The sequence below is a fragment of the Balaenoptera acutorostrata genome, chromosome 20 (genome assembly GCF_949987535.1).
Source record: "Balaenoptera acutorostrata chromosome 20, mBalAcu1.1, whole genome shotgun sequence".
Lineage (NCBI taxonomy): Eukaryota > Metazoa > Chordata > Mammalia > Artiodactyla > Balaenopteridae > Balaenoptera > Balaenoptera acutorostrata.
Genome location: NC_080083.1, coordinates 27753287 through 27779270, shown reverse-complemented (window position 1 = coordinate 27779270; position 25984 = coordinate 27753287). Strand labels below are relative to the sequence as shown.

Here is a 25984-nt window from a genome sequence, read left to right as displayed (position 1 = left end):
TTCTCTTGCTCAAGCAAGCCTGTCTTTACCAGCATACTTAATGAAGGTTCCCTGCCACCCCACCACCAGCATGACTCTCTACCTCACAGCACTCCCCGTAATGGGTAAATGTTGTCTTTGTTTACTTTTTAAAATCTGTCTCCTCCACTGGACCGTAAGCTCTAGGTAAGCTTATGTTACTTTATTTTTTTAATATTGTTTCTAATATTCTCCGATTATTTATTTATTTATTTATTTATTTATTTATTTATTTTCGGCTGTGTTGGGTCTTTGTTGCTGCGCACAGGCTTTCTCTAGTTGTGGCGAGCTGGGGCTACTCTTCGTTGCGGTGCGCGAGCTTCTCTTGTTGTGGAGCACAGGCTCTAGGCGCGGGGGCTTCAGTAGTTGTGGCTCACGGGCCCTAGAGCGCAGGCTCAGTAGGTATGGCGGACGGGCTTAGTTGCTCCGTGGCATGTAGGATCTTCCCAGACCAGGGATTGAATCCGTGTCCCCTGCATTGGCAGGCGGATTCTTAACCACTGCGCCACCAGGGAAGTCCTGTGTTACTTTTCTAATTTAAAAAAAAAAAGAGAGAGAGAGAGAGAGAAAGAAAAGGGAACCTCGGGTGGACAGGAGAAGTGAGACTGGAGAAAGCCTGTATCCCACCCTGGGATGCTGGTTCAAGGTCTCAGGTGGAGAGGACCCCTCAGGTGTGATACTGGCAGGGTCATTCAAATACCTTTCAGGTGGGCTCTGGAGATATCATCTCAAAAGGGGGAACTATAGAAAAACTGAAAGAGCAGGGTAACCTGATTGTGAGTGTCACTCTGGTGGGGAGAATTCTCTTCTACCTGCCTATGCTCCTTTCTAGGGAAAGTGTCAGCCAGATCAATTAGGTGAGTCAACAGGGCTCACAGTAGAAGACACAATTCCCAAAAAATCCACAAGGTGGCAGAGTAGAGAAAAGAACCTGGGACAACCAAGGTCAGGGGAAAGACACTTCAGGCCACCAACATTCACCATTCCAAAAGTTGACAAGAATACCAGGGAATCCACTGGAGGTGGAGAGAGGTGGCACTGCAGTGCCTCAGACTATTTTTCTAGGATTTTAATTGATCTGAAGGTCCTCATCAGATACTGAGACATGGGAAAGCTACATTACCAATTTGACAACATTTAAGAATATATAAAGGAAGAGTGCTACCACCCATATCACAGCACCCTGACATAACTGATATTTTCATTCATGTGGGTTTCCCATCTCTTTTAAAAAGAAATTCTTAAATGTTTAAAGATCAGTGATAAAGCTGACACCATCAAGCTCTCAACACCATCACACTGCATACTCTTTCAATAGGATAAGACAGTGATTTCAAATTCTGTGAGCTAAAGAAACTTCAGAAACAAGGGAACATCTGTGGTTTTTTTTCTATAGAAAGCTGCTGAATCTGTCTCAAGAGAATTATAATGTGTGTACATTCTTTAGGCCCAGAGCCAATAAAATAAATTCTAACATTCCTTTTTGCAGTTGTTTTCTTTTTTATTATTAGTTTTTTTGGCTCCCTTTCCCACTAGACTATAAACTCTATATTTTTACCATGCACATATAATTGTTGTATACTATTCATAACAGTACCTCCATAAATCTCATGTGTACCTACCCACACGTTAATTTACAGGCACACTGTGTGGGCAGATGTTAGGTTTGGGTTAGGTAGATTGAATTATTAGCACCAGTTCTTCACCATCACCACTGCACATCTATGCTCTTCACCATATGACTTTGCAGTCCTGCCCCTTAACTTTGGGCCCAACCACGTGACTTGCTCTGGACAATGGGATGGTAGCAGACATGACACAAACAGAGGCGGGAAATGTGTTTGCACAGTTAGGTGTACCCTCTTGCATTTTGCAGCCATTGCTACAAAAAAAGCTTCCCCCAGACAGCTGCCATCCTTCAAGCTGTGTCTCAGAATTAACTCACATGGAAAGTGTCTACACAGATGTGCAGCCTCCAGCAGACCCACCCAGCCCAGCCTCACTCAGCTGACCTCCAGCTACCACCACCTGTAGCAGAGCCTCCCATTAACCTGCAGACCCTTAAGACTAGATGATTGTTATTTCAAGCCACTGAGCTAGGAGCACTTTGTTACACAGCACTACTCTGACAACAGATAACTGATACAGGGGGTATAATGGGATGGTCAGTGTGTCCAAATCTGGGTGCTCTTGGGTCTAAGTTAATAATAGGGTCCTGCCAGATGCTTCATTCAAAAGTGAATGAATATCTGCTGTGTGGGCTGAGTGATATAATGGTCCAGATTGTGGGCTGCAGAGTTATCAATAGAGCTGGGCTTGAATCCTGGCTCTGAAACTTATTATCTGTGTCACACTGAAGCTGTGTGACATTGGGCACATTTCTTTACTATCCAAATCACTGTTTACTCACTATTAAAAAAGAATAATAATTATAATAAACTTACATCTTAAGGTGTTTTGAGACTTTAAAGAGAAAGTGTATGTAAAGTACTTGACAGATATAGTAATTAATACCTGGAAACTACTGTTATTACTGTTTTATTATTATTCCTCCTTCTCTGTGAAATCACTCTTCTTTATATTTGCATACCCTCCCCATTCTCAGACACATGATAGAAAGCCTGTAAAAAAATTTTTAATGACCAAATGATATCGAGATTAACCAAACACATATTAAGATAATTTTATATACTGTTGAAATAAAAATACGTCTTCATTAGAAAATAAAATATGGCCCCTTTTAAGTGTGAGTTGCTTTCCCCTGCTCTGTCTCCACACCCCACGCCCTGAGTTTCCTTTCACATGTCCTCAGTCCTGCTACACAAACACACACCTTCCTCTTTGGAGCAGCAATACAATGGTAAGACGGTTTAGCCTTGGACAGGGCCCTTTCCGGCCTGCTGCATGCTTCCCCGAGCAGGCTATAATTTCTGCTCTGGGCCAGGACGTTGGCCTCAACTTACATCTGCCCAGCAGGTAAGGATGGCCAAGGTCTCACCAGGTCCCTGACGACTATTGCCAGGCTTCTCTCCAGCCTAAACAGGAATGACCACAGCATTGGCAAAGGTGTAGTAATATAAGATGGTACAAATAAATACATGAGGGATGGAGCATGGACTGAATAACTCGTGAAACCACCTCTAAGGCTACTGTCATATTTCATTGAGGAAAAGGGCTAAGCCTGTAACTGGAAGAGAAAAGCTCCAATTCTTCTGGAGAGAAAAATACTGAAATATGTGTTGTTTTTCTCTGTGGGATTTCAGTTGGGATGACAAGCTTGAGGGATTAAGAGACACTCTAGCAGCGGTTCTCAAATCTTAAGGTGCCTAAGAGTCACCGGGAGGATCATCAGACATCTGAGAAAGCCTCTGACATGGAACATGAAGACAAAAGAAACTATAGGAAAAAGCAACTTGAGGCAATCACAGATCAGGCAAGGAGAGGAAGGAAAAAAATAACTAACAGTATCCTCCGAGAGGTGAGAGAAAAATTTTGCTCCCATGAAGCATGAATAGGATGCTGTAAAAAAGTAAGACTCAGAAAACAAATCAACAAAAAAGTTCTTAGAAATTAAAAACTCAATAAAAAGATTCAAAAATAAAGCTATGAAAATCTTTTAGAATATTAGAGCAAAAATGAGAGATTAAAAAAAAACTGAGAAAAAAATGTTTAAACAGAGGACATTTATCCAAAGGATTTGTAAACTTATGTCCATACAAAAACCTGCACATAGATGTCTCTAGGAGCTTTACTCATAATTGCCAAAACTTGGAAGCTACCAAGATGTCCTTCAGAGGTAAATGGATAAATAAACTGTGGTCCATCCAGACAATGGAATATTATTCAGCACTAAAAAGAAATGAGCTATCAAACCACGAAAAGACATGGAGGAAACTTAAATGCATGTTCCTAAGTGAAAGAAGCCAATCTGAAAAGGCTACACACAGTATGAGTCCAATGATATGACATTCTGGAAAAGGCAAACCTACGGAGACAGTAAAAGGATCAGTGGTTACCAGGGGTGAGGGTCTGGGGAGAAAGGAATAAGCAGAACCCAGATGATCTGTGGGCACAGTAATATCCTGTATGACGCTATAATAGTGGATACATGTCATTATACATTTGTCCAAACCCACAGAATGTACAACACCAAGAGTGAACTCTAATGCAAACTATGGACTTTGGGTGATGACACTGTGTCAATGTAGGTTTATGGATTGTAGCAAACACACCACTCTGGTGCAGGATGTGGATAATTTTTCTGTACTTTCTGCTCCATTTTGCTGTGAATCTAAAACTGCTCTAAAAAATAAAGTCTATTTTAAAAAGAGAGAGAAGAGGGAGGGGATATGGGGATATATGTATGCATATAGCTGATTCACTTTGCTATACAGCAGAAACTAACACAACATTGGAAAGCATTTACACTCCAATAAAAATGTTAAATAAATAAATAAATAAAATAAAAATAAAAAGAGAGAGAACAGTCTAGGAGGTCCAACATCCAGATAACAGAAGTTTCAAAAAGAACACAGAAAATAGACAGGAGGAAATCAACAAAGTAATTCCAGAACTGAAGGACATGAGCTTCCAGACTGAAAGGGTCCAGCAAACCTGGCAAAATAGATGAAAACGGACTCACACCAAGGCACATCTTGGTGAAATTTCAGAACACTGGAGAAAAAGCGAAGATTCTACAAGTTTCAGGAAAGCAAAAACAAATTGCGTTCTAGGGATCAGGAATAAGAGTAACGTCAGACATCTCTACAACAACACTAAAAGCAAGCAGAAATGGAGAACTGTCTTTAATGGTGTGAAGGAAAATTATCTCCAACTTGGAATTCTACATGCAGATAAATAATCAGGTATGGAGGGTGGAAGAGAGACATTTGTAGACATGCAAGGACTCAAAAATATGCTTCCCATGTTCCCTTGCTCTAAAAGCTACTGAAGGATGTGCTCCACAAAAACTAGAGAATTCACCAAGAACGGGGAAGTCACAGGACCTAGGAAACAGAAGGTGCAAACAGGAGGGCGGTGAAGGGGATCCCGGATGACCTCTGTGTTCTGACATCGGGGGCAGGCGGTCCAGTTGCTTCTAATATTTTAGAAACAACTTAAATAGCCAACAACGGAGGTAAGGTTACATAAACTGTGAACTGTATTCATAGAATGGAATATTATGCAACCATTAAATACAAATTTATAAAAACATGTAAAGGTTATTTTGTAATGTTAAATGAAAAATTAGCTAGATAGAGACTATATCTACCATATGATCAAAATTATGTGTACAAAAAAGTAAACCATTGTTTCCATAGAAAATAATGGAAGAAAATAGACCAAAATGTTCAAACACAGAGTGTCTTTGAGGTGAGAGATGGATGATTCTTTTTCTTCCTTTTTATTTTTCTGTATTTCCCAAATGTTCTATAATGGGAATGGGGAGGGGGAATCCTCACTTTTTAAAAGTATATTCTTTTGTTACCTTTCCAAATCTAAACTAATTTAAGGGCTCTGCCTCAACTAGGATTCATAAAAGACAACGATATTTCCATACACATGAAGGCTATCAGAGGGGAAGGGAAGCTTTAGAGATCTCATCCAACTGTCCCATGTGGCAGATGAGGAACCTGAGGCGCAGAGAGATGAACAGAAGCACTGGAAGACATAATTAGATGTGTGAGGGCAGGAATCTGAGCCCAGGCCTCATAATGCCATCTAACTGCTCTTCCCATTTCACCGCATGCCCTCCCTCAATCTTCACAATCCAGGTTATTAAATGTTTCAGCATTGCCACTCCAAGTGTGGCCTGGGAACCATCAACATTAGACCAGTTATTAGAAATGAAGACTCTCAGTCCTCATCCCTGAAAAAGGAAATAAGAATCTGCTTTTTAACAAGACAGTCCAGGGTAAGTTTCTCAGAGAAGTAACAAAATAAGAGAAATTCTCTCTTCGATGACGAAGTTAAAACAAAGTGATCTCAGCCCCAACATTGGGTTTGTGACAACAATCACGTACCTCTGTTCTCCTCATCTGTAAAATGGGGATGATAAATTTAGCATGGCGCGTGGTTGCAGAGATTGAAGCTGGCGTGCAGTAAGCCATTACAAACAGGGCTAATAAATCCTTGTTAGGCATGTTTCAACAGTCCTGGCACTCTGGGAGAGCTGGGGCTCTTCGCACAGTGCTTGGCACATAGTAAGCCCTCAGCTTTCTGTTTAATAAGTAACTAGCGAGAGCGAAGGTGACAGCTACCAATTTTTTACTTGGATTGTCCTGTTCTATCAGTACATAACACTCTCAAAACTGTCAGTTTTCTCCCTTACAACGCTCAAAACTGCGCCAGCTCCCACCTCCACCAGTGAGGCTGGAAGTCACAGAAAAGGTTAATTTATACTGTGTAAATCATTCATGCTAGAACTCTCGCTGATTACACACTAAGAAGGCTCAACCATCCATCCTCTCTAACGCCCCGACCTAATTGTTACTCCGCCCACAGGGCTCGCCCTTCCCATCAAGCTCCTCCCCCTCCCCACGGCCCTACCGCCTCAGGCCTCTCGGCCTTCCGGTCGCACCTCACACCTCCGCCCAGCCGCCGAGCTCTCGCCGCAGGCCCCTCCCTCGCCCGCGGCTCCAGTGGGCCGGGGCAGCTCCAGTGGTGTCCGCACGCCCCCTCAGGCCTCCTGGCGGCGCGAGGGTGGGAGGAAGGCCCGCAGCCTGGCCCCCCGAGCCGCGCCACCGCCCCAGGATAGGTAGGGCCGGAGGGGCGGGCGGGGCCGGAGGGGCGGGCGGCCGGGACCCTGGCCCCCGAGGCCTCGCGAGAGGGGCGGGGCCGCGCGGTGGGCGGGGGCGAGCCTGAGGGAGGCCGCGCGGGCCCGGGAGCTGCAGGACTCGTGTTTGCTGGGCGTGGGCTAACGGTTACTGGCGCTAGCCGGCTCCGTGCGGCCCACGCGCGCCGTCGCGCCCAAGGAGTAGGCGCAGCGCCGGCCTTTCCGTGGGGGCAGCCTGTACATTGTGATTGCGCCTTTCCCCGTGCCGGGCGAGGTGAGGAGGCGGTGGCCGGGCCCGAGGAGGAGGGAGGGGACGGAGCGTGATAGCCCTGGGCGCCGCCCCTTCGGCGCCTCAGGTCCGCGGCCCGGCGACCCGGAGGCACGGGGGTCGGGCCGCGGGGAAGACGGCGCGCGTGCCCCTCCTTGGAGAGAGCGGAGCCACCTGGGCCGACGGCGCTTTTGGGATTCCCTGAAAGGCAGGAAGGAGGGCGGGACGGGGACAGCGAGCCCGATGTGGACCCGCCCGTATCTCTCCTAGTTAGAAATAGTCCTTGGCGAAGATGGAAGGGGAGAAGCGGCCGGCGCCCTACGAGGGCCTGTTTGCCGACGGGCACCTGGTCCTGTGGACTCTGTGCTCGGTGCTGCTGCCCGTGTTCATCACCTTCTGGTGCAGCCTCCAGCGGTCGCGCCGGCAGCTGCACCGCAGGGACATCTTCCGCAAGAGCAAGCATGGGTGGCGCGACACGGACCTGTTCAGCCATCCCACCTACTGCTGCGTGTGCGCGCAGCACATCCTGCAGGGCGCCTTCTGCGACTGCTGCGGGCTGCGCGTGGACGAGGGCTGCCTCAAGAAGGCCGATAAGCGCTTCCACTGCAAGGAGATCATGCTCAAGAATGACAGCAAGGCCCTGGACGCCATGCACCACCACTGGATCCGGGGCAACGTGCCCCTGTGCAGTTACTGTGTGGTTTGCAAGCAGCAATGCGGCAGTCAACCCAAGCTCTGCGATTACAGGTATGGCCTTTGTGGGTACTGATTGTCCCACAATGCTTGGAGGGAGTCAGGATTTCAAAGAGTGGGCGTAGCAACCTGCTTTGATCTCCACAAATGGCCTCAACTGCCCACTTAGAGGACACAAGCTAATAACTAGCCCTGGTATTATACAGTGAGGCAGCTTTGCAATGGTCATTTGCCTAGTTGATTCATCTAGCCTACACTCCTTAGCCAACTTGCCCTTTTGGGTAATACAACTTGGCTCTTAACTTTCATCCAGAGGTCTCTAAGTGCCACATACTTTATGGCCACTGTATGTTATATTTTAGCTTCTGTTTCTATTGTTTAGCTCCATTTTGCATGAGGAAAAATGAAGTATGAACAAATTAACTTTTCCCTAGAGTCTCAAAACTGATTCATCCTGGGTGTTGTGTTATGAGTACAGTGAAAACAAGTGTCATTCCAGGGGAGCACTTTAAGTATCTTTTCTAATCTATATTCGGTGCTATAGTGAAATACACTTCAAAAGAACACTCCTTTTGCCAGATGGTCTTTCAGGACCTGTAGCATCTTAGACAAATGACTTTGATTAATCCAAGAATGTTTTAAGAGCATTTAAGTACACACTGGACAACACATTTGTGTTCTTAAATATTGTCTGAAAATAGGTGGAGATGTCCTTTGTTCATGTTAGAGGTTGGTAATAAAAGGAGATGCTGCTTTGCAGATTATCTGTTCTAACTCATTTGACATTTGAGAGAATTTGATAGTTCAGAGAAATTTACTCAGTGGTAAAGTAGAACTGGCATCCCGAATTTCTAACCCCCAGTACAGGGTTAGGAATACTAACCCCTAGCCTCTTCTCTGCCTTAAGTCTGGACATCTTCATTGTGATGGGTTTTGTTTCTGACAAGTTGAAAAGTCCCTAAACATGTTTAAGAACAGAAATAGAAAGCTGGCATGAGATAGCAAGTTACTTTTTTGATTATATTTTGTTTATTTTATTTAAAAATCCTTTTTTTAATTAGCATGAGCATTGTTATATCAACAATTATTTTTAAATCTTATTTTAAATAATTTTATACTTCAGATTTAGACTTTAAAAGTTACCAAAATATATACTTTAAACAACTACAGAGATTTATAACCATTATTACTTGATATCTTTCAAATTTAGATGTCTTTTTGGCATCAGTGAGAGCTAGGTTACCAGTGTCTTAAAAAATTTCATACTTGTCTCCCTAGTTAAGCTTCAGTCTTGGAGAACTGGGATTAGTTGGAAAGAAGGCATGAATTGAATATTGTTTTATTTCCTTCCCTTCTTTGTGTCTGTGCAGAATTAGATTAAAATGGCTTCTATAAATATCTTAACTGCATTTCGTATACTCCTTAACAAATAATCATAGTGCTCTGATTCTCCAACCAAATGATCTTTCTAGAAATGCATATCTGATTGGGGTTTCTGCTCTGTTTAAAACCCTTCAATTACCCCCATCACTTACAGTGATGGTCTTTCAGTGTTAACTCCAAGTGCTTAACGTGGTATACAAGGTCCTCATGCTCTCTGGACCCTGCCTGCCCATCTAGTCTTATCTACCACCATCTGCATTAAGCTTTATGCACCGGCAACATCAGGCTGGTTGTGGTTTCCTTTAAATACCCTTTTCATACTACCCTTTTTTTCCTCAAGGCTTAAGTATCCTTCTCCTGGCTAGATTCTAGGCATCCCTTTTAAATTTTTTTTAAAGTTTTTTTTTTTTTTTTTAATTTATTTGGCTGCGCCGTGTCTTAGTTGCAGCATGCGGGATCTTTTAGTTGCGGCATGCAGGATCTAGTTCCCTGACCAGGGGTGAACCCTGGCCCCCTGCATTGGGAGTGCAGAGTCTTAACCTCTGGACCACCAGGGAAGTCCCGCTAGGCATCCTAATGACTCATCTTGAGCCCTTTACTCCAGGAACACTTCCCTAATCTACTCACCCCTGCCCCCAATTTTTCCTTCTTAATGATGATATCATATCCTATATCTCAGTAGTTCTCAAAGTAAGGTCCCCAGACCAGCAGCATCAGTATCACTTGGAAACTTGTTACAAATGCAAATTCTAACACAGATTTAGGTTTAGCACACAAAATTAAAATACAATATTTGTATTTAATACAAAATAAAATGTTTGCAATATTTGAGACATACTTAGACCAAAAAATTATTTGTTGTTTATCTGTAATTCACATTTAACTGAGCATCTTCTATTTTTCCTGGCAGTGTTAGCCCCAGCCCAGACACACTGAATCAGAAACTTGGGCTGGCAACCGACACTCTTTGCCTGACAGGCCCTGCAGATAATTCTAAAGTTCAAGAACCACTGCTCTATTTATGTACTTCTTAAACATGAGCTTCTGTCCTTAATTTTTTGTTCCCTCCTTTGAGCACAATGCACATGGCGGTGATAGGTCTGCTTTTCTGCCTTAGCTTGTTCTTACCGGTTACTGAGCAGTCTGCTCCCAGCACGCTGGAACTCCTCACCCGTGGTAAGAATGGTTCCTGTATAATTCAGGAAGTGTTTATTATTCCCAGGAGAAGAGAGCACAGTGTCCTGAAATAGTATGTATTTTGCAATGTTCTGATTTATTTTGGCAGATAATTTTATGCAGGATTACAGTCTGCTGTGACCTTCTGTAGGAATGAGATATTTTGGAAAAAGGAACAGAATAAATATTTACAACCTTTAAACACAGACAAGACTGTCCCTCTCTGGATTTTATCCAGCCCTGGGGAGGGCTCCTTCTGTGTCTGCATCACATTTTTGGGAAGTCTAAGATTTCAAGTGAACTATGAAGACTGTTCAACAAGGTAGCATTTTGAAGGGCCATATGACAGGTGGTAACTGATTTTAAAGGCTACAGAATAAGGGACAAAGGACTTTTAATTTATACTCACTGTCATTATTTAGTTTTCACATATTAAGCATATATTTTGTGCCAGGCACTGTGCTGGATCCTATTTTCCCTGTAGGCTTCTTTCTTTTCTGTGTTTTCCTGCCTCTGCCCCAACCACGGCAGAGTATGTCTGCACCTAGTATCATCTTATCACTGCTCCCCACACTTCTTTTGTTTCTTCTAACCTCTATTCTGACTAAAATAGGAAATTAAGTTCTATTTTTAAGTATTCATTATGTTTATTGAATAAACCTTTGTTCCTTATAGTGTTCTGTCTCTCATTAAGAAAACTTTTTGGTTTATATTGTATTTTATTTATAAAGACCTTTATAAAACACTTTATTTAAAAAATCTTTTATTTATAAAGCCTTTTCTTCATTACACCCCCCTATACACACACACACACACACACACACACACACACACAGTGATTAATAAAACAAGCTTCTGACTCTTAGAAGGTAATTACATTGGCAGCTTTACTCTAGGCTTTGATCTTAAACTTTATGATTCTGGGTTCTAATGTTTATTCATTTCATTAATTATCTGAAACAATGAAAGGATACCAAATTATCTTCTGGAACAGAGGTGAGCATACTTTTTCTGTGAAGAGCCAAAACTAAGGATTTCAGGCTTTGCAGACCATATGATCTGTTATAATTACTTCACTCTACCGTCCATCATAGTACAAAACTAGCAACAGACAGTACGTAAATGAATGGCGTAGCTATATTCCAATAAAACTTATTCACAAAATTAGGAGGCAGATGTATTTGTAGTTTGCCAACCCCATTCTAGTATGAATTTCATAGATGACCATCTCAGCTTCACATATAATTCTGTTGCCTCTTCCAGCATACTAAAGAAGAGAGCTATTGTGAACAGGTAACTTTAGAGAAAACTTTTTTTTTTTTTTTTTAATAAAACAGTCATACTCCTGCACAAGAATGGTACATAGGGTAATGTTCTGTGTCTTCATAAGGATAAGTTACATAATTATGTTTACTTGTCAAAACTCAGCAGATGTACATATTTGCACATTTCATCATATATAAATTTTACATTGAAAGAAAAAAACCTATAAACAAATAATGAACTCAAGGTAATGATATGCCTGCTTGCCGAGGTGTTTAAGAGATATTCTAATGTCTGCGATTTATTTTTAATGCACCAAAAATAAGATAGATTAATGGATAGATAGAAATGAAACAAAGCAATTACAGTTAATATATTAATGCTGGAATATAGGTGATGGGCTTACCTGTGTTCCTGTAAAAAAAATTTTTTTAATGCAAAACACTTAAAAAAGCAAGAAACTAATAAGGACCTACTGTATAGCACAGGGAACTCTACTCAGGGAACAGTACTACTCTGTCATGGCCTATATGGGAAAAGAATCTAAAAAAGAGTGGATATATGTACAACTGATTCACTTTGCTGTACACCTGAAACTAACACAACATTGTAAATCAACTATACTCCAATAAAAATTAAATATATGTATATGTGTGTGCGTGTGTGTGTGTGTGTGTAAAAGCAAGGAGACTATCATTGTTTTTTGGAAATACTTGCTGAAGTATTGAAAGGTGAAATCTCATAATGTCCATAATTTACTTTCAAATGATTCAGCAAAATATGAGTTTATTTTGAAAGAGAGAGAGAAAATGTGGGAGAAAATGTTACTTAAGAATCAGAGTTAAGGGTTGGTTTAAGGGTATTCATTTTGCTATTCTTTTTTGACTTCTGTGTAGGTTTAAAATTTTTCAAAATAAAAAGTTGGGGAAAGAATAAAGATCATAAACAATCAAAGACATGACTGCTAAAACTAAAGTATCAAGACATTATTAGTAATGTCTTATTTTCCCATCAGGTTTGAAATCTAGGTCAAATAAAATACCAATTACAAAATATATAACGAGAACAGGTCTCGGTTTTGATTGTGGTATTTCTCAGGAAAAATATAAAGCTGAATAAGGAGTAAGTATTTTGGCTTTACCTTTACAGAGAAAAGGCTGATAATAGCCATCATCTTGGTTAAAAGAGTCTTTTCTGAAATTTATGAGAACTTATTAAATGATAAAGGTGTCACAAATCAGTAGGGTAGAAAAGATTATAAATCGTGCTAGGACAAGTGCTCTTTGAGGAAGTAAAAGTTGACTCTTCATATCACACTCTATACCAAAATAAACTCCAGATGGATTGAAGCAGGAGTTCTTAGTTCATAGATAAGGTTCCAGGAAGCCTGGCACTTTCATGAGATTCTCAGTGGAATCTGTAGCCCCAGAAGGTTAAGAAGCACTGAATTAGGGCTTCCCTGGTGGCGCAGTGGTTGAGAATCTGCCTGCCAATGCAGGGGACACGGGTTCGAGCCCTGGTCTGGGAAGATCCCACATGCCGCGGAGCGACTGGACCCGTGAGCCACAATTACTGAGCCTGCGCGTCTGGAGCCTGTGCTCCGCAACAAGAGAGGCCGCAATAGTGAGAGGCCCATGCACCGCGATGAAGAGTGGTCCCCGCTTGCCACAACTAGAGAAAGCCCTCGCACAGAAACAAAGACCCAACACAGCCATAAATAAATAAACAAATAAATAAAATTAAAAGCAGAAAAAAAAAGCACTGAATTAAAGGCATAAATATGAAAACTGAAGTGTGAGGGAGGAATAGCTATAGGCGAATATCTAATTTGGAAAGGTAAAGGACTTCAGAGCATGAAAGCATTTAAATAAACCACAAAGGGAAATACAGATCTGTCTAGCAAAAAATAAAGTACATTAAAAGGTAAATTTAAGAGAAAACTGAAATGTTTGTAGTAACTATGACAGAAAAGAAGTTGATATCCTACATAAATAAAAAGTACATGCAGTTATTAAAACCTAGTAAAAGATGAATATAGACCATGAATCAATTCACAAAAAATTATGATATATCCATGTGATATGATATTAATACATTCTTAACAAACCATGTTTTTTAAAAAATACTTGGGCTTCCCTGGTGGCGCAGTGGTTGAGAATCTGCCTGCTAATGCAGGAGACACGGGTTCGAGCCCTGGTCTCGGAAGATCCCACATGCCACGGAGCGGCTGGGCCCGTGAGCCACAGCTGCTGAGCCTGCGCGTCTGGAGCCTGTGCCCCGCAACGGGAGGGGCCGCGATAGTGAAAGGCCCGCGCACCGCGATGAAGAGCGGTCCCCGCACCGCGATGAAGAGTGGCCCCCACTTGCCGCAACTAGAGAAAGCCCTCGCACGAACCGAAGACCCAGCACAGCCAAAAATAAATAAATTAATTAATTAAATAAATAAATTTTAAAAAAAAAAATACTTAATGGCATAGGACAGAATTAATGATATAATTTCCAAAGAAAAGTACTGTCCAGATATATATATAAAAATACAGGGCTTCCCTGGTGGCGCAGTGGTTGAGAATCTGCCTGCTAATGCAGGGGACACGGGTTCGAGCCCTGGTCTGGGAAGATCCCACATGCCACGGAGCAGCTGGGCCCGTGAGCCACAATTGCTGAGCCTGCGCGTCTGGAGCCTGTGCCCCGCGACGGGAGGGGCCGCGATAGAGAAAGGCCCGCGCACCGCGATGAAGAGCGGTCCCCGCACCGCGATGAAGAGTGGCCCCCGCTTGCCGCAACTGGAGAAAGCCCTCGCACGAACCGAAGACCCAACACAGCCAAAAATAAATAAATAAATAAATAAATAAATAATTAAAAAAAAAAAAAAAAAAAAAGGTTAATGCATACTTTAAAAAAAAATAAAAATAAAAAAAAATACATCATATCCCTAACCTGAAAAATAAACATATAGGGACTGTAAAACTGAGAATAAATACATCAAAAAGTTAAGAGTAACTATCTCTGGATGACTTTTATGTCTTTCTGTATTTTCTAAATTCTAAAGCATAAGCCAATATCATCTAAAATACAGTTTTAAAAATTTATGCAAGTAGTTCATGAATACATACTGGTGTTTAGAAACTCAAGCAATACAAAAGAACATAGAGTAAAAAGAGAATGTTCTTCTCATCCCTCGGTCCCATTTTTCTTCCCAGAGGAAACCATTGTGAAATAATTCAGTGGGTTTCCTTTCAGGTTATTTTCAGTAATAATATACTAGTTTAAAGTTAACAGTAGAGCAGTAGGTGGAGGTGGTATACTTTGGCTGCATTAGCAGTCTATCGTAGTTTCTCAAGCTTAGGTTGAAAACAAGTGTTAACAAGGTTATCATGCAAGTTAATTTACAGTTTTCCCTTTAACAGATCCTGCAGATAATTGTAATTTCAGCAGTAAATAGGATTCTTGAGTTAATAGCAGTAATTACTTGATAAACCTGAACATCCAGCTGAAAAAAAACCTTAAAATAGAAGTCCAAGAGAGTTGACCTTGGGGTGAAAGTTTTTATCCTCTTTTTTTCTTATTTTTATTTATTTAATTATAACCATTGTATTCTGTTGACCTCTTTTTGTCTGTGCAGTTAGATTTGCCTTATCTGTGAGTGGATTAAATACTTAGCAGATTAATAATAGAAACCCAGGGCCTTTGCCAGCACTATTCTCTGCTTGTTTCATGCATGCGTTCAAATATAGAGGCAAATTTGAACATAAATATCTGTCTGTACTTCAGATACAAACATATAGATTAGTTTCATATTAACTGCCAATAAGAAGTTAACTATTTTACTATATTTGCTAAAGTGTTCACAGATGGTTATAAGTCAGGAGGTTTTCAAACTGTACCCTGAGGAACTCTTTTAAGGACGCAGGCCAGTGGGGCATTTAAGCTGAAGGTCTTTAGGCCTCATGAACCTATTCCAGCCAAAGCACAAATCGATAGTACACAAAACCATTGTTCTAGACCAGCTTTGTTTATGTGGATTATATCTACTAATATTTACCACGTTGTAAATTAAAACTGAGAAATTGTTTAAATATTCATTTTAAAAATAACAATAATGGTAACATAAAATATTTTTGTGAAAATTTAGTGAGAAGATGGGCATCGTTTTACTTTTTTGGTACATTTCTTTGGTGTGGGAGTCAGCTAGCGCCTCCTATCTACTTCTGCATTCAGTCTGTTGATTTAGCATATATCATATAGCTTCTGGAAAACTCTACTGTATACTTTGGATAGAGTGAAGGTGAAATAACATATTATTATTAAAATGATTTTAACCTCAGAGACACCCTGAAAGGATCTTCCCCAGACCACACTTTAAGAACCACTGTTAGATTAAACTGTCAAGTATGCTCAAAGTTTATTGTTTTAGGGACTTCCCTGGTGGTCCAGTGGTTACAACTCCGCACTTCTACTGCAGGGGGCACGGTTTTGATCCCTGGTCAGGGAACTAAGATCCCACATGCCGCGTGGCCCCAAAAAAAAAAAAAAAAGGGACGTTAAAAAAAAAGTTTATTGTTCAGATACAATTATAAATTTTTTATTTGCCAGATTTTTTCATTGATGATGAAATTACTATTTCAGGTTTTTTTGACAAAAATGATTGGTTTGCAGATGAGTAAGATTGTGGTTTAAAGTTAATTATTGTCTTTGTTTTTTCCTTCCCTCAGGTGCATTTGGTGTCAGAAAACAGTACATGATGAGTGTATGAAAAATAGCTTAAAGAATGAACAGTGTGATTTTGGAGAATTCAGAAACCTCATCATTCCACCAAGTTATTTAACCTCCATTAATCAGATGCGTAAAGACAAAAAAACAGATTACGCAATGGTAATCAGAGTTTACTTTTCCTTATGTAACTGATTTCCAAAAAGTTATTTAAGTCAGTGTATGAAACACAACTGTGTGTGTGAGAAGAATCATATTAGTGGTTCCTAAATCACTGAGTCCAAATCACTTGAGGAGCTTTTTAAAAATACAGACTTCTGAGCGCACCTCCATCACCATGTTTGATTTAGTAGATCTAGGGTAAGTCCCCGGAATCTATTTTTTTTAAGTCCTCAGATGATTCTGATGAACAGCTGGATTTGGGATTCATGATTATTGTCAGTGAAAAGAAAACAGAGATTTTCCTCAAACGTTGTTCTAAAAGAATTTTTTCGTTTGGAACCTCACGTAGGGTGCCTGGAGATAAGTTTATGTTGCACATTAGATGCTCCCACAGATAATGGTGAGCATTAAAGCTTGGCAGTATATATATGTATGAAAATTGGTACAAACATCTTTCAGTCTTCATGTAGCTCTGAAGGAAAAACTGTAAAATCTGCATTTATTTCCTACTTGAATGTCCCAAAGTAGTTAAACTATTTCATTCTAAAACTAAATTCTGTTTTTTCCAAGTTCGGATTTTATATCTTAAATGTCATCTTTGTCAATGTTCCTGCAAAAGAAAGAGGGATGTTAAAATTTAAAAACATGTTTAATGTTGTTGTGATACTTTTTTTTAAATGGACAACTCTTACGTATCTGAATTCAATCTGAGATCATAGGGGATGAGAATCACTAAGTAAAACAGTGGAACATCTTCATTAATGTTATACCCACAAGGAGAAGGGGAGAGGAAAGAAGTGGTTAGATTAGAGAAACATTAATTTCATTTGACTTTGGGCTTTGTACAGTTCTGGATTCTTGAATCTATTTCTGAATACCCCATTAAAAAAAAAGCTTGAAAATTAGAATTCATCCAGAAAAGGAAAGTCAGGGTTAAGAGAGCAGAGAAAATCAACGTCCATTCTATGAAGGGTTGAAACGTGTTGCCTGGGAGACAAGACTAATAAACAATATAATGCTTCAGGTGTTTGAACACAACAGGTATATGGAAGAACAAATGAAATTATTCCTTGCCTCAGGAGTCAAAAGTAGAACAATGAAAGTTGTTGAAAGACAGATTTTTAACTCAATTTAAGTCAGAACTTTCTAATAATTTGATTTAGCAGTGGAATGGGCTGCCTTGTTAGTGAGTTTCTTCTTACATGAGTATCCAAGGATATACTGGATGACTCATCTAGAATAATGTAGAAGAGAATTATATATTAAGCAGAAATTAGTTCATTTCTAAGGAACTTTTCCATTCTTAGAATTCTTTGATTTTTATATTGTATCGATTGGGATAGTTGTTGTTCTCTCAGCAGATTTACAGCACTGTTGTTATTAAGAAATGAAAAACTGCTCACCATCTTTGAGATATTAAGGTCTTTCCACTCACATTAATTTTTTTAGCTAGCGTCTAAGCTTGGAAAGCAGTGGACTCCATTAATAATTCTGGCCAACTCTCGTAGTGGAACTAATATGGGAGAAGGACTGCTGGGAGAATTCAGGATCCTCCTAAATCCCGTACAGGTAACCAAAGAGAAAACCTTCCTTTCTGTATTAATCTTTTCATTTTTAGTTTTACATTTTCCCTAAATTGTAAGGGTTGTTAATGCTTGAAACCAGTAATCATCTGATTGTAGGGAAGAATAATAATTATGAAAGTATTGAGCCATTCAAATATGTGGAGAAAGAGGGGTTCTCATGGTGGGGATGTAAAATGCTGCAGCAACTTTAGAAAACACTTGGGCAGTTTCTTAAAAAGTCAAACAGGGACTTCCCTGGTGGTCCAGTGGCTAAGGCTCCGTGCTCCCAGTGCAGGGGGCCCAGGTTCGATCCCTGGTCAGGGAACTAGATCCCACATGCCACAGCTGAAAGATCCCACACACCGCAACTAAAGATCCCACAACGCCGCAATGAAGATCCTGCATGTGGCAACGAAGATCCCGCATGTGGCAACGAAGATCCCGCATGCCACAGCTAAGACCCAGCACAGCCAAATAAATAAATAGATATTTTTTTAAAACAAAAAAGTCAAACATAAATTTACCGTACCCCCTAGAACTTCTAGGAATCTACCCAAGTGAAACAAAAACATATATCCCACAAACACTTTTATGCAAATGTTCATAGCAGCATTATTCATAATAGCCAAAAAGTGAAAATAACCCACTGTCCATCAGTCAGTGGCTGGATAAAACAAAATGTGATATACCCATATGAGTGGACTATTCAGTGATAAAAAGGAGCTACTGATACGTACATACACACTACAATAAATGAACCTCAAAAACATGCTGAGTGAAAGAAGCCCAATGCAGGGGACCCATATTGTATGATTCCATTTATGTGACATGTTCAGAAAGGGTAAATCTATAGAAACAGAGTGAAACAGTGATTGCTGGAAATTGGGAGTAATTGCACACCGACATTTTTAAATGTAAGAATAAAAGACTCAGACCATTAAGATTGAGCTGACATGTTAGCGGCTTCTATTTTGAAAAACTAAACAACTCATTGTACAACAATCATAAATGCAATAATTTTTCTTTCTAATTTGTAATTTCCCTTTCAACATTACACAACTTAAGGAAATATAAAAATAATTTTAAAAGGAAAGAGAAAGGGGAGTTCCCTGGCTGTCCAGGGGTTAGGACTCAGCACTTTCACTGCCGTGGCCTGGGGTTCAATCCCAGTTCAGGGAACTAAGACCCTGCAAGTCACGTGGCACAGCCAAAATAAATAAATGAATAAAATTTTAAAATAAAAGGAAAGAAAATCACCTGCATTATCTGCACACAAATACATCAGTTGTTTTCATTTGCCCATGTTCTTTCCGTGAATTGTCTGTGCATTTACATATTAGCATTTCTGTAACAATAATCTAGGTACAAGTTTACATTCTGTTTTCTTTACCTAAAAGTATATTTTTCTGTGTTGCAACATAGTCCTCATAATTATGTATGAAATGACTAAGAAATCATCAAATGGATATATCCGTATTTATCCAGTCTCCTGCTGTTGGAGGTCAAGTTTCTCTCTAAGGTTGTGCAATTATAAATAATGCCACACTAAATATCTTTACACACAGGGCATTTTCGTCTTTTGAAATATTTTCCTAGATCATTTACAGAATTATAGGTATCAAGGATCCTTTCACCTTTATGTCATTTTATGCATATTGCAGAATTGTTTTCCAGAAATTGGTACTAACTTGCACTAGTAATGGAGTTTTTAAATCCTGTATAAAATATGAAGCACTAGTTAAAGGTGAACTTAGCACGGCCTGGTTTTATGTGAACAGCAAAGAGGCAGTATTGTGTAGTGGATAAACTACAGGATTGAATTTGTATATCAGCACCTAATTATCAGAGGAAGCGTAGGCAAGTTATTTAACCTTCCTGTGCCTCCATTTCCTGGTCAGTAGAATGAGGTTTACTCGTGCTTTGTAGGGTCAACATTGGGATGATCCACAGTGAATATAGTCTGGCATAGTGCCTGGCATATTGTTAAAGATAAACACATCATAGCCAGTATTGTTATTTAAGCATATCTATGTACTCATCTAGAAGGAAATTATCCTCACAGATGGATGACAGTGTAAGATAAAATAATTGTTTCCTTTTCTTTCACATCTAGGTTTTTGATGTTACTAAAACTCCTCCTGTCAAAGCCCTGCAACTTTGTACTCTTCTTCCCTATTACTCAGCTCGAGTCCTTGTTTGTGGAGGGGATGGGACTGTGGGCTGGGTCCTGGATGCAGTTGATGAAATGAAGATTAAGGTATCCATCTTCAAGACCTACTTGCCTTTCACAGAAGCACTTCTAAGATAACTATACAGTATTTGTGCTTATATTTTTTATTATGCAGATGAATGTTAGAAGACATTGCCAATTTTAAATATTGTGATTGAGGAGTTATTATTATATTTGTATCTTTATTGCTTTGGCTTTAAATTTTACCAAATACTATTACCCTACAAATAGTCTGAAGAGAAAAATCAAAAATATATCTTCTATATTGTAGGGACAAGAGAAATACATTCCACAAGTTGCAGTCTTGCCTCTGGGAACGGGCAACGATCTATCTAATACCTTGGGTTGGGGTACAGGCTATGCGGGAGAAATCCCAGTCACACAAGTCTTAAGAAACGTGATGGAAGCAGATGGAGTTAAACTAGATAGGTAAGTTATACTTCCCCCCAAAAGCAGATTTCTTGAGCTTTGGGAATATTGTTTGGATTATAAATGAAGGCTTGTATAGTTGTAAAGTTAAATGTAATTTAAATGTAAAAAACTATGTTAGTTGTACTTATACATGGATACTGGTGTTTTATTTTGTTGCTGTATATTTTGTTGTTATGTAAGGACTGAAGTCATAAATTAGGCTGAGTACTCATTCCAAAACTTACATACTCACTTTAATGTGCTTATTTCTCCAAATGCTATTTTAATAGAAGAACCTCATCTACCAGGTGTCCAGAGTTGATTGGTAATAATTATAGTTAATTGGCAGTTAATTTGGTAATAATTACTGATTCTTTTTTTAACTTCTGTTTTTTAGATGGAAAGTTCAAGTAACAAATAAAGGATACTACAACTTAAGAAAACTCAAGGTATGTTTTTAGGGCTGCAGTTTCGAGTGGTCTCAACAAGTATGATGGAGTGCTTCCACTGTGGTGCTGTGGTGGGACGCAGCGACAGGTCCTTATCTCTAGGGAGCTGGTTATGAAATAGGCTGCAGGTGTGCCTGGTTCCACCCTGGTAGATCAGACTGGAAATATTTCAGGGGAAGTGACCTGGGAGTTGGTCCTTAACATGTAAATACAATTTAGATCAACAGAGAAAGGAACAAAAGGCTTCCCAGGTAGAGGAAATAGAGGCGAGAGGGTGCACATCATGGTTAGTAAATAGCAAATGATACAGAGATAGCAGGTCTGTACTTTTAAAAAGATACTCTAGAGATAGTGTGAAAATAGCTTAGAAACCTGCACTATGACCCAAAAAAAAGGGAATCTTAGGATGAGGAGAATTCAGAGACGTTTTAGAGGTGGAATTGATCAAGACTTGGCAGCTGATTGGTATTAGGGGAAGTGAGAAAAAAACATTACTACCAGATTTCTAGTTTTTATGACGGGATGTATAGAAGTGACATTAACCAAGATAAGAAAAATAGAGTTTCAGGTTTGAATAGGAAGAAAATGCATGAAGATTTTGGGCATGTCAACCTTGAGTCTGTGGCCCACTGAACAAGAAGTCAGAAATGCAAGCGTATTGCTCAGGAAGAAGACCAAGTGCAGCTAGGTTGAGGGAATCCAGGCTGGATTGGGAAGTAAGACAAGTTAAGTGGGGACCAATAGCCTGATTGAGACTGAAAAAGCTGAGAGCCTGAGAGTTGCAATGGAAGTAAAAAGCAAATGTAATGGGAACACAGGAGTGGAAAGCCTGGGTGCAAGGTAGAGCCATTTAGATGTAGCATATTAACCAGAAATGGAAAGTGAAATTTATATCTTATAGGATCAGCCTTTGAACTGAAGCTTTATCTCTGGAAACTTCACTGGATAGCATAAAATAACTCTACGCAAAAAGTGAATGCAGAAAGTATTCAATTTTCATAACACAAAGACTAAGATTTACATATTTATTATATAACACAGGTTTGGATGGAAGCATAATCTGTTGCTTATTCTTACCCTTTTCCACAGGAATTCACAATGAACAACTATTTTTCTGTTGGACCTGATGCTCTTATGGCCCTCAATTTTCATGCTCATCGTGAGAAGGCACCATCTCTGTTTTCTAGCAGAATTCTTAATAAGGTGTGTTGGATAAAATAACCTTTCCTGCTTATCACCTAAGGTACAGTAAAAATCAAGAGTTCAATTATATCTAGCACTCTTTCAACTAGATTGAGATAGAACTAACTTATGGAAACATTTACCTGTTCTGTTTTATGTAAGACTGTCAAATTAGATCCTTAAATGTATTTTATTAAAGTATTTCATAACCATGACAAAATTTTTTTAACTCAGAGTCGGAACGCTTTACAGCATATTTCGCTTAGATGGCAACTAAATGGAATATATGAGAGCTTATCTTACTTAAATGACAAGTAGAATTGGAATTAAGTTTAGGTAGGATAAATTTTTGGTAAAGTCATTAATGGAAAACTAGATTCCATTGGCCTGAAAAAACTCTTAAGAGGCAGATGAGGTAAGAAAAGGAGCAGTTTGTTTACTGCACTTTTAACTGAGATGATCTCTGGTTTCTAGTACAATTGATTCCTTTGGTGGAAGTTTTGTCTTGGAATTTTTTTAATGACTTTTGGTAATTGAGCAATAGGATGCAAAAAATAGATGCAAAACAATTTTGTTCCTGGTTCTGTTTTACAAATATTTCAAATTTACAAATAGCTCCCTTTTATTAATATAGTTACTAAGGCAATAAGAATTGCTGTTTATACAGTTGCTAATTAACATCTCAGTGCTTCCATCAACCTTTCTGTATTCAAAAGTGATTATAAAATGTTTGCTAGATTTACCTGTCTTACTTTCATTAAGTGATCTGAAGTAGTAGGAAAAGGTGGAATTTTCTAATTTTAACATAGTATTTCTTTATAAGGTGTACCTTTTTGGATAAACTGGGAGAAAACAGCATTTAAGCACAAACCACCCCATCCTACATTCCCCTGAAAAAATGGGCAAATTAAACTCAGAAGTGATGGTGCCCCTTCTTCCATCTGTATCTAGTCCGCTCTGGATACATGACTCAACCATCACATCAGGGAGCTTTGGTTCAGTGTCTTTTTCTTGCTTACAGGGCTTGTTAGATTGCTTTAATATCATATTTTCTGTCCATTTCTCATAGGCTGTTTACTTATTTTATGGAACCAAAGACTGTTTAGTGCAAGAATGTAAAGATTTGAATAAAAAAGTTGAGGTAAGCTTTTAAACTTCTAGGTGGTCTCTGGATTATGAACTTTTTTCTTAATGAAAATGCTGAATTCTCTATTAACATATTTTGCTAACACATAGGGAGTATTTATTGTGTACCAGACGCTTTACTAAGTGCTTTATACACATATACACACTGAATTCTCACTACAACCTGTAAGGCAGGTACTATTATATTCCCATCTTGCAGAAAACTATTTGAAATTAAATAACTTGCCCACATTTACAAAGTGCCCAAGGATACAGGTAACCAGGACTTGAACCCAGGTTTATGTAACTCCAGAGTCTGTTACCTAGACAGACTCTGAACAGCGTCCATGTGAAGTTTTCTGACACAGTGCCTAACTCATCATGGACTCTCAGAGGAAGTTTAAGCCCAAAGTTTAACTCCTATTATGGTTGTGATGTATCTCTCTTACATACCAAAGCAAAATAGAAATGTATGAGCAGTAAAGATAGGATATTCATGATTGCTTATTGCTACAGCACCCTGGCATCACGATATTGGCAAAGTTTTATATGTATTCTTTGCTTGCTTCAGAAAAGAATCTGTAATGGTTAATAGCAATGGCAAAGACATTAATACAGAGAAACCTGGAACTACTAAAATAAGTAAAAAGGGGGACTTCCTCAGCAGTCCAGTGGTTAAGACTCCACACTTCCACTGCAGTGGGCGTGGGTTTGATCCCTGGTTGGGGAACCAAGATTTCACATACCATAGCTCGGCCAAAAAAAAAAAGTAAGAAGGGAAGAGCCAAACAATAAACAACTTAGGGAAAGAGTGAAAAATGAGCCCGGAGGGAGGAGCCTGACTATACACTCACCAGGGAAAGCTGCTGCGGTGAGGTAGACGCTGAGCTCACGGCAAAGGAGGAATGGCGAGCGTTGCCATAGAAAATGTTTCCTTCTGCTTTATCGTATTTCCTTTTTCCTGGGCTTCGATAGCAGGGGTAGAGTGAAGCATACAAGGTAGCACTTTTTTTTTTTTTTTTTTTTTTTGTCTAATAGTTTATTTATACAAAAATTTTTTGTGAAACCACCTACAAAATGCCAGGCACTGTTCTAGGTACTAGCTGTACAGTGATAAATCCCTCGGTCTCACTAAGTTTACAGTCTGGAGAGAAGAAAGACATTTAAACCATATTGCAATATGGCATGAGAAGTGATCTGATAAGGAAAATATGCGGTCTTAGAAGAATAGATAAGAGCAGTACATAACCCAGGGACTGGAAACTGTCTAGGGAAAGTGACTGACAAGGAAGTCTTTCTGGAAGAAGTGACGAGCTGCAGTCTGCAAATTAAATAAAACTTAGCTAAGTGAAGAGAGGTGAAAATTATTCTAGGCTAAGAACAGCATGTGCCGAGGCCCAGAGACAAGAGAGAACGTGACATATTTGAGTGTGTTCAAGCTGGACCATAGCTTGCGGGAGAGAAAAGGGTAAGAGAGCTGAGGCTGGACAGATGGACAGAGGCCAAGATCACAGAGGAACTTGTGACTTGTTAAGGAACTTGGATTTCATCATGAGCACTGAGTCAAGCCATTGAAGGGATGTAATAAGGGGATAAGTATCAGTCTAACCAGTCTTTGAGAGATGAATAAGAGGAGAGTAAAGCTAGAGAAATGATGGGCTGCTGGACTAGGGTACTGTCAGGAATGATGGAGAAGGATGGATACTTAGAAGAAGGCCCATCAGTTGTTTTTAGTGATTAATTGGTATAGAGAGTAAAGGCACAGAAGTCAAAGATAGTTCCCAGGTTTCTGGTTAGGCTTGTGGCGTTGGGGGCGGGGTGGGGGGTGGTGCTACTCTTTCTTGGGAAAGTAGATTGCAGAGAAGATGCTTAACTCAGTTTTGTGCATGGGAGTTTTAGGTGCCACAGTCAGTTGGCAGTGTTTTGTGGGCAGTTAGATATACAGATCTAGCCCAGTTCACTTTCCTGGACAAGCAAAATAGAGCCATCAGCACAGAGATGGCAATTAGCAAGATAGAAGTGGCTCAGATTTCAATCCAGAGTGTGTAGAGAAGAGAAAGGAGCCCAGTACATAGCTATGTGGAATGCCTTCAACGTGAGGTTGGGAGTAGTGACTGAGGAGGAACATCCAGAGAAGTAGTCTCGTTCCCAGAAAGCAGAGTGTGAGGTGCTATTAAAACAGCAAGTTATATAAAACCTGAAAATATAAGGGGATTCAACAAAAAAGGATTTCTTTGATGACCTTGGTTTTTAAAAAATTTCATTTGTTATAATCCATTTATTACAGTAAACATTGAACAGGTGAGAAAGGCCAGGTTACCTGGAGTGAGGAGTAGGAAGCAGTCTTCATACCAGCTGTCACATCTTATGTGTATGAAAATGGATGGGAATTCTAAGTGACTATGTCTGGAAGTAGCGTGCCCTGAAGTAACTTACTCCTTGTATTTCTTTAAAGCTAGAGCTGGATGGTGAGCGAGTAGAACTGCCGAATTTGGAAGGTATTATCGTTCTGAACATTGGCTACTGGGGCGGTGGCTGCAGACTGTGGGAAGGGATGGGAGATGAGACTTACCC

At 39.8% G+C, this 25984-nt stretch overlaps 1 protein-coding gene across 2 annotated transcripts; it reads left to right on the top strand.

The window, feature by feature from the left end:
- The first annotated feature begins 6872 nt into the window (after positions 1 to 6872).
- On the top strand, positions 6873 to 25978 carry DGKE (diacylglycerol kinase epsilon). 2 transcript variants are annotated; one of them, XM_057536784.1, is made up of 9 exons: positions 6873 to 7808; positions 16289 to 16448; positions 17898 to 18017; positions 20127 to 20270; positions 20515 to 20672; positions 21052 to 21103; positions 22193 to 22306; positions 23355 to 23426; positions 25870 to 25978. In XM_057536784.1, exons 1-9 carry the CDS (start codon positions 7354 to 7356, stop codon positions 25888 to 25890), a joined length of 1296 nt encoding a protein of 431 aa, XP_057392767.1. In that variant the 5' UTR covers positions 6873 to 7353; the 3' UTR covers positions 25891 to 25978. The 2 variants fall into 2 exon arrangements, with proteins under 2 accessions (XP_057392767.1, XP_057392768.1); XM_057536785.1 differs by lacking the exon at positions 25870 to 25978 and having other exon boundaries at positions 23355 to 23453.
- The last annotated feature ends 6 nt before the right edge of the window (positions 25979 to 25984 follow it).